The following is a 9,707-nucleotide window of genomic DNA, read 5'->3' on the forward strand; positions in this document are numbered from 1 at the left end:
GGAATGGGCCTGGAGACAGCCAGAGGAGCTCCCCAAACCCAGCAGCCTGAGAGCAGCCAGTTCCCAGCATGGAGCAAGGGGGACATCTCTTGGCATGACAGGGTTTGTGCTCTCCTGGCCCTGTGCCCAGGCAGGAGTCTCGGCAGGTTGCCCGGGAGCTGCTCCTGCTCCCCACAGGGATGAGCCTGGTGCCTGCCTGAGGGGCTCAGGGCTGTGCTGGGGATGGTGGCACATTATTAGCAGGGTTATGAATGAAGTTGTCTCTCCAGCCTGTTGAAAGTCACAGTTGTTCTCACCTCCATGGATTTATGCTTGTTCAGGTGGAGATGTTTGTTCTCTGTGTGCATGCTACCTACCTTTGGTTCAGGCAGCAGTAGATGATGGGGTTGTACATTGTCGAACTCATGGCAAGGAGAAAGATTGCGAGATAAACCTGCTGAATGTACTTCTGCTGGTAAATGTCTTCCTTGAAGCTCCCCAGGATGAAGTATATGTGATAGGGCAGCCAGCAGACAGCAAAAATGATCACAACTACTACCATGGTCTTCACAAACTAGAAAAACAAAACTGACATGTTATTCCTGGGCCTGGTTTATCCTGGGATGTGCAGATTCCATGGACACGGGGCTTTACTCTCTAAGGAGTGCTGGGAACTGGCCAGTGCCTGCTGACACGAGCCTATTCCTTGTAGCCTGGCTAGTACATGTAGATCACCATTTTTTTCATACTTGCTGGGTGATGATGCCCTTCACCCCCAGCCCAAAATATTTTGCCAACCTTTCATCCCCAGTCCCACATGATTTTTGTATCAATTGCAAGCTCCGTTTTGGAATTGGAGCCAGCAGGGCTGCTGTGCTGAGGGTAATTATTTTTTAAGTTTCACTTCTGACCTTTTTTTTGGCATTAATTTGGTGTTGGTAGCAGACTCTGTTAAGGTGGTTGCCTGGGATTGCACTGCTCCACAGCGTGATTCCTATAATGCTGTATGCAATAAACATCACCAGTAAAGGCAGTAAATAAATCAACACGATTACTGCAATGTGATACCTGAAAAAGAAGAACAAGCACGTTTTCATAGTCAGTATGTTTCTTGAAAGGCCCTTTTAGAAATGGTCTCTTGGACCATGTGTGTGGCTGGCTCCCATTAACTTCAACCCCAAAGCATAAAGCAGCAGAAATTTTGGCTACAAAGATCGTTACAGAGACTTCTGTAAACAGCAAAAGCTCATCTCATGTTGTGATGATTATTCCTTGGACTGGATTCACTGCTCTTTCAAGACACAGTAATGTAATTTCTCTTTTATCAGAGGGTTACAGTCCATGGCCACCTGCCCTGAACGTTGCTATCCCACTGCATTCAGGAAAGGGAGATGCCTGAGACTTGTGGCTGTAAGTATACAAACCTGCAAATCACAAGATACAGGAAAGCACTGTTCTGAAAACCACAGAGTAACCTGACAATTGCAATAGTGCCAACAGCTCAATTTGGAAACAGTGCAAAAAGCAGACTGCAAAATATATCTGGCTGCTAACAGGGAAGATGAGATGTTACCCCACAACCTTCTGCTGGTTCCCTCTTGCTGGGGTTTGATTATTTTAAGCGACCACCATTTATGGGGAGGGAACAACCTGCTCACTTGGTTAGAGCAGCTGTCAAATGAACATAAACAGTATAAAAACTAGGTTTAGGCAGGAGGGCCCTGGCACAGGCTGCTGGCAATGACCACAAAAGGCAGGGTGCAAATGGTCTTTCTCAGTATGACAAGGCTCTGGAGTCACTGGCTGCATCAGCCAGGGTTTCAACTGCTCTGCTGAGCGCTGCTGAAATGAGTGCTGGGGCACTGCTCCATGGGGTGGCTGCCCACAGCAAAACAGAAGTATTTGTGAACTGTGGCAAGTTTATGACTATTTTCCACCCTTCCCAGCTCTCCTTGAAGAAAAGGAGGAGAGGATGGGAGCCTAAGCTTGAGCACGTGGCAAAAAGAAATTTCTAGTCTTGTCATTTTGCTACTTGCTGCAGGTTAACCTGTCACCAGAAAAAATCCTCTGTGGTTAAGGTTCTTTATTTTGGCTAAACTTATACAAATTTAGTCCCTTCGTAACCAAGATTTCTCAGGCACTGGCAGACACAGTAGTACATTGTTTGGGTTGGTTCTTTTTTGGACTTGTTTCCATCAGTTCTATTTTTTTTCCTACATAGAAGGATTTTCCTTTGCTCTGAAGTCTGGAAATCCTAAAAGCTGGTTTTGATCAACTGAGGAGGATTTGGAGGACACACAGCCAACAGAGGAACCCAGTTCTCAATTTCTTGTTTGTTTTGTGCTTTTTTTTTCTTTGGCTTTCTTAGGATTTCTTTTCCTTGGTATTTGCACTAGCACATGAATGGCTGCATGAGGCTTTTTCTCTCTGGTCTGTATTGTGGGCGTTTGTCCCGACAGATCCATCACTCAAGATGATTTCTGGGGACTGCTGCTTCCAACTTCCTTTCTCGGAGAGCTACTGAAACCTGCAAATCTGAGGCTGTTCAGGGAGAGCAAGCAGTGAATTAAATGATTTCTTGTGTTCAGGAGCTGCTGCTCTTTGGCTGGGGATCCCTGAAAGAACCTGCTATGTTATTTGTTGTGTTCAGGACAAAGATGTCATCAGCATGCTGGGAAACTCCTGTTTCAATTCTTCCCAAACAGTGGATGTGGGAGAAGTAAGTTTCACACTTCTCATCTGAAGGAAATAATCATCACTAACTTTTATATATGTGGTTATCTACTACCCCTCCTTCTCAGTCACTAGGAGCCTGTGCTCCACAGTATGTGCTGTGGGGTATCAGCCAAGGAGCCCCAGGAGGAACATCACCCATCACAGCATGGTCTGATTTTATTCTTTTCCTCTTGTGTGACTCTGGAGACTGGGGACAACTGAGTGCCATTGGCCAAACATGAGGCAACTCATCCAAACTTACAGGAAACTCCTGGAACTTAGCACACATTAGTGTGAAAACCAGTTAGTCTGGCAATAACTAACTGCAGGAGGCATCCAGCTGTCTGCCAGTGATGAAGACCACGAAGAGAAAAATGTCCCTGGTTGCATGTAGGTGGGCAAGAGTGTTCACAGTTCAAGAGCAGGGAGTTTAGTACTTGCTTTTGGTTTGAAGGATTGTTTCCATTTTGTTAATAAATTTCTTCCTTTTTTAATAGTTCTTCCATTACTACTTTGTATAAACATGTTTTGCTTGATAAATTTCTCAGACTGCTCTGTGTATCATGTGCTTTGAATAATGATTAATCACAGCAGAAACTCCTAAATGGAGGGCATGGCTTGTTTCATCTCTCTGGACAATCTTGCTTTAAAGCAGGAGGAAGTTGCTGTGAGGGTTAGGAACTTGTAGGAGTGCAGATGTGTGCTCAGATAAGTCAGTCTATAAAACCTTAGGATGTTTAAACATGCTCCTGGGAGGTGTCCCTGCCCATGCAGGGGGTTTGCAACTAGTTGATCTTTAAAGTCCTTTCCAACCCAAACCATTGTATGATTCTCATCATTAAAAAGACCTGGTTTCTTTCTGCCTGGCAGGGGGAGAAAATCTAAAATCTTAGGAACCAGGACTTATTGCTTGTTTAGAGATTTTTCACACTGCTTTCTCTTAAATCCCCTGAGCCCTGCATGGAGGGCTTCTAGACCTTCTAACCACTTCTCAAAGTGGAGGAGGACAGCACGTCACCCTTCTGTACCCTGAGCCATGATCACCTGGCAGCTTTTTTATGCAGTTGGCTTAAACTGAACTTAGATGGGCTTCCCATGTCCCCCTGCTGCGTGGTTCCCCTGCCCTCTCCCCCCAGTGCAGTCTGGAGAGGAAATGGATTTCCTAGTTAACTTTTTTTTTTGCAAATCAGGAATTTTTTGTCTCTCTTACGTGAGCTGGTGCTTGGATCCAACATCATCAGGCCAAACAACGATGCATTTCATCGTTCCATTGTCCATCATGATCTCAGCGTAGAAGCACTGGGGAAAGGCAAGCCCAAATGCCACCAGCCAGATTATCCCTATGATGACTTTGGTGCTTCCAGAAGAGAGCCTGGGCTTGAAGGGATAAATTATTGCCACGTACCTGCCGGAAAAAATAGGTAATGCTTTTACAGCTGCATTCATAAACTGTACAACAAATACAGCAAGTGTAAACAATCACCAGACAGTATGGTGGGATTTATTGATAGAGATATTTTGACAGTTTCCAGCCTGCAAATAAATCTAAACCCTTATTAAAAGAGAATATTGCAAGTCTTAAGGCAGAACATATGAAACCCATGTGGATGGGTGCTTCTGGTGTGAGGTAGAAGGCCTTGTGCAACCTGGTCTAGTGGGAGGTGTCCCTGCTCATAGCAGGGAGGTTGGAACCTGATGATCTTTAAGGTCCCTTCCAACCTTAGCCATTCTATGATTTATGAGATATGCCTTCTGCATATGATCTTGACAAGTATTCTACTTCCATTGATTTTTTTTTATTTTTTTTTTTAATCTTGTTCTTTATAATTAATTTTTCAAATGCTTTATGTATTTGGTCTGAAATTTCATACTGTGAACTGTTTGTGTTAGCTTGGAGTTCTTCATTGTTTAATACCATGTCTTTTTCTCTTCCCACTGCCAAAAACCCTGCTAACAGTCTTTCTCCCTAATTCTGTTAATCTCCTCTGATGTCCTGTGTTATCCCAACAGATTGGTGTCTCAAGTATCCTTTACCCTGGATTTTTCCTCACTGATTTTTAGCCTTGGGAAATTCTTGTGCTACCCACCTCTGCCTGGAAATGCTTGAGCACTTGTGCTGGCTGTGGAAGGCTGACCCTTTCATCCCACACCTGCTCGAAGCCCTCATGGCACATCTGACTCTTGGATTACTTGCAAGCCTGGGGCACTCTCTGGTTTTAAGTTTCCCATGTGGAAACACATGGTGTCGTAATGAGAACTTCATCAATTATGCATTTCTTGTCATGCTCTCCCTACTCTTTGCCGTGGTTATTACAAAGGCAAAATGGTGAAAAATGTCAATTGCTTCTTAGTTTTCAGAGGGAAAATCTGACAAGCTGTGTGTTGTCTCTTGGCCAGGCTGCTGGGAGGGGGCTCTTCCTGGCTGCTGCAGGACAGGGGCTGGATGGATGGATAGCTGGCACAGTGAGTAAGCCAGAGCTGCACGGCTGCACAGCCTCAGCTATACAGTTTCCATGTCACCTTACTTTTCTTTAGCTGGTTGTAGGCAGTCGGATGCTGTGCTTGGACCTGGTCAGGGAGGAATCAAGTGGAATCAAATATTCCCCAGAATATTTGGCTACAGAGGACCCCCAGTCCATGATCTGTGGACAGCAAGTCCTGGGTATGGGTGCTGCTGCCTGAGGCTGCAACCGATCTTGCAGATACCAAAGGGGTGGCAGGGCTGTGCCTTCCCACTTGGCCAGGGCTGCAAGCCAAGCTTTTAGGCAAGCTCCTGCAAGCTGGGAGAAATTTCAGACTCTTGCACACTTTCCTAGGTGGCTTTGCTAACCAGAGTATAAAACTTGATCTGATACACTACCCTGCAGAAAGCATGTGCTGGAAACAGCTGCTCCAGTACAGAGAGCAGCTTGGAACAGGGAGACAGAGCAGCCCTAAACGCCACTGCCAGCCATGTCACCAGGGCCTTTTCCACATCAGAGAAAACAGACTTCCAGAGCTGTCACTTCTTAGCCTCTTTCCTTACAATAAATCACTTCAAAAGGCATTTTTTTATTGAAGTTAAACAACGGAGCCCAAGTAGACGTGAGTTCTCCTAACAATAAATGGAAGCCCCGAGTTTCCAGGAGACAGTGTCAGGATCTATTTTAAGGTTCAGGGAAGAATAGCTAAATATGGTTTGCAGTGAGATGCCAAGTTTTCTTTCTGATCTGGGCCATGTGACTAAAGAGATGTTGACTGTATAGGTACTTTTACCAGAAGTCCCCAAGGAACGAGAGGAGGGAGGTATAAGGACAGGATGAAATGGATTTTTTTAAAACTTTTCTTTTAAAAAATAATTCTTTTTGGCAGACCTTGTGTATAAAATAGCTGGTTACCAACAACCCTTGATTTAAAGCCAGGAAGAGCTAAAAGTGAGCTGCCATTGCCTCTAAATAGGGATTTGCTTTCATCTGGACAACTGGAAGCAGATAAACACATCACTCATCCCTGTGCTCATTAATGATCCTTGCAGTGATGGCAGGGGCTGCTGCCATGTCCTGAGGCAGCCTGGTGTCAGTCCAGGCCACATCCCTGAACCTGGTGCAGGTTGCAGTGGCCACCTTTCTCCAGCTAGTTTGTTTATCTGCTTTGATTTGTCTATCACTTGTTTCCCGAGGCTGGGTGTGCCAGGGTGAGTTGTGAAAGCCACCCTGATGACTCACAGAGCAATAGAGCAATGCTTCAGAGATGTCTCCAGAAGGAGCTGGAAGGGCCCTTAGTGGATACACACACTTGATAAGGAGTGGAGGAAACCTGAAGGAAGGTCAACTGGAGGGCTTTTGATAAAGGAGATTGGAAAAGATAGAGGAAAGACCAGAAGAATGGACAGAGAGGAACTTAACCACCTTCACTTTTACATGCCATTGCTGTTCAGAGAGGAAATTCCCATGGGCTTTTGGCCACTTTCTAGTAAAAAAGTAAACCAGCATCACTCTGCTTAACAATGAGCTGGAAACACATCCAGACTCCACAAATTTAAGCTCCAGTAAAAGAGGCTTGGCAAGTGTAAGAAGACAGTGTTATGAAAATACCAAATTACCTCAGAAGTCAAACAAAATCATTGTAATTACTCTCCTCTCTCTTGGAATAAGTAATTCTTGTGAACTACTGGAGCAGGCTCTGCCATTTATGATCCAATTCCCATTATTCCTGGTGGTTTGCTGGACTCACAAGCAGTTTATGATCAGTAACACGGGAACAATAAAATACCAGCCACTGCCACTTGTTACGTGGTCGGGTCTGATTCAGACCAGGAATAAGAGCCTTCCTTTTGTGCCATAATTAGCATCTAACCCCATAGTCTGTTTGCATCCCACTATGCTGATAAGGCACCTGACCTAGGGGCACCAAGTATTGCAGTAATTTTTTATACCTTACAGTGAATTTTTTTCAGACCTTATCTTCTCTGTTCACCTCTTACCTCTCTGCAGCCACGGCTGTCATGGAGTAAATGCTCACAAACATGGCAGTGATGGGGAACCAGTTCTGAAACCTGCAGAATTCCTCACCAAAGTACCAGACGTTGTGACTGGCGTAAATAAAATTGAAGATGGTATTAAAAGCAGCCATCAGCAGATCTGAAAGGGCCAGATTAACAATGAAGTAGTTGGTAGCAGTCCTCATTCTCCTGTGTGCAAGAATAATCCAGATGATGGTCACGTTGCCAACGATGGATGTGATGACAATGAAGGAATAGGTGATAGCCCACAAAGCAATTTGCCATCCTGGCTGGGTGAACTGGGTTGCTGGTGTCCAATTGCCACTGTCCTCCAGGGAGTCAGCCTGTGACATGTTGCTAGCATTTAGCATGGAAAGTGTGCTCATGGTTGGGTTTTGGTTTTTTTCCTTCTGCTAAGCCTTAAATGCAATCTTCCGTCAGCTACTCATTTCCTTGCAGAAGGTGCTGGTGTTACAAATCCCTGGGCCTGTGACTAAGACATCAGGATGAGGTGGCTCATGTCCTCTTGTCCTGTTTTCCAAGGGATGCAGAGCAGTTCCAGGAGGAGATGAGTGATACCGAGGGCCTCCTCCTTGCCTGGCATTGTAACCTACCCTGGAAGAGCAAAAGCCAAACAACAACTCTCCCCTCTGAGTTTCTTATTCCTCTAAAAAAGAAAGGAAAAAAAACCCAACAAAAACAAACAAGAAGAAAAAAAGAAGGCGAGGGGAACGTGTTTTCCAAGTCGGTGACAGGCGATGTCTTCCTTTAGATTATTTTTAAGGTGCAGAAAATATAAATGGAAGTATCGAGCCAGAAAACACTTTGATCCATGCGGAAAATCCTTCTTTTTCAGGGCACCAGCTGCCTGAATCTTCTGCAGCAGGACTGAGGACGTTTGGTTTTCTTTGCCTGTGCAACTGTTAAGCACAAGGCGGGAGCTGCACTGGGATGAGTTCTCTAGAGGGTTGAAGGGGACTTGGAAAGGAGGTGGAGTCTCTTGCAGGCAAAACCTAAACAACCAATTTGACATCAAACGAAACACAGTAAAGTGGTACTTGAAACTTTCCCCCCCTCCCCTTCTCTGTTTGTTTTGAAATAGTTCTGAAATGGGCATGCTGTTATATCAGGGTTTAAATGCAAGGGCAGCTGCTCTGCCAGGTTCATCATTCCTGCAATCCCTGCCTTTCCAGGACCCTCCCTGGCTTCATGCAAGCTCTAGCAGCAAGAAAGAAACAAAATGTACTCAACAAAATTTTAGCAAGGTGGTCTTGCTTTCTGCAGCTATTTGGAGGCTGTATCTGCATTTTTAATACATTTTACTTAGTGGTCACTGCCCCGTATAATAGGACTCGACCAACCATACTCGGTATGTTTGGTATGATTGAATTTATTTAAATTACAGCAACATGTCCAATTGGTGCTCGAAGGATCCCTGGCAGATGATGTCAGGAGAAGAGGCATTTGTGAAGGCCAGACCTGAATTCTACTAAGGCTTCAGTGGGCAGCTGGCACCCAGGGTCTCATGCAGAGCTCCTGAAATCCTTCTCCAGCTGCTCTCCAGCACAGGAACACCCAGAGAAGCCTCAGTGCGCAGCCGCCAACCTCCATGATGCTGAGGGGCTGAAAGAGGGGCATTTCCCCTTCAGACTGCCACATCCCCCTTTCCCAGCATGTCCTGCAGAAAATTATTGGACCCAAGCATGCAAGGAGGAATACCTGGTCCTCGAAGGAAAGGGGATCCCCTGAGCCCAGTTTCTGCTCTGAGCACAGTGCTCTCGCTCACTCTCGGCTTTGCAGTAAGTGACATGAACATAAGCAACACATCGAGGCTGAGATTTCAAAGAGTACTTGGCACTGGCTGCTGCCTGCTCTGCTGGAAGCTGAAAGCATTTCAGGTATTAAAACCTGTCTTCAGATACTAAACCCCCCACTTCCCCCTCCCTTTTTTTTTTTCTCCAGAATTCAGAAAGCTCCTGGCAAGTCGCACAACGGAAAAGCTCCCCCCGTGCCTCTGGTGCTGGGATGGCAGTGGTTTTCCAGCTTCCCTAGCTCCTGGAGCTGCAGCTCTGCTAGGCTGCCCTGTATCAGGGCAGTACTTACCAGTTCAGGATGCTTTTTACCAGCTCAGCTGGGACCCTTTCCTCACCTCATTAATTTCTGGAAGCAGCCTTCAGTTAACCCATCCCCGAACCACTGCAACTCCGGTCTTCCCTGATACAGTATTACGAAAGTGTTTGGTATTAGAAATTAATATCTGCAGCATATCTGTATGTAATATCTCCTTCTCCTCACAATGGACTTCCCTGCACGTAATCCCACTCACTTCCCTGCCCAGAAACTAAAAAGAAATCCACTTGCACCTATCTTCTCATGTGCATTGCCAAGCTGTTCCAGGCTCTTCTTTATAGTTTTCCACTGACATCTCACTGAACAGTTTATGAACCTCACACTTTCTGTATGCCATCCAGGAGGGCTTCTCCTGATTTGCAATATGAATTCAACAGTTAATAGTGATGTTTGGATTTTTCTT

At 45.4% G+C, this 9,707-nt stretch overlaps 1 protein-coding gene across 1 annotated transcript in view; it reads right to left on the reverse strand.

Moving 5' to 3' along the window:
• TACR2 (tachykinin receptor 2) overlaps positions 1–7,560 on the reverse strand; it is an 8,807-nt gene extending 1,247 nt beyond the window's left edge. The window contains exons 1-4 of the mRNA XM_009994890.1: positions 7,157–7,560; positions 3,905–4,099; positions 891–1,047; positions 357–553 (exon numbers count right to left, since the gene is read on the reverse strand). Coding sequence (XP_009993192.1) covers positions 357–553; positions 891–1,047; positions 3,905–4,099; positions 7,157–7,560 — 953 coding nt within the window. The remainder of the gene's footprint in view (positions 1–356; positions 554–890; positions 1,048–3,904; positions 4,100–7,156) is intronic.
• Positions 7,561–9,707: the final 2,147 nt, after the last annotated feature.

The sequence above is a fragment of the Chaetura pelagica genome, unplaced genomic scaffold, assembly GCF_000747805.2.
Source record: "Chaetura pelagica isolate M959 unplaced genomic scaffold, ChaPel_1.0 scaffold112, whole genome shotgun sequence".
Lineage (NCBI taxonomy): Eukaryota > Metazoa > Chordata > Aves > Apodiformes > Apodidae > Chaetura > Chaetura pelagica.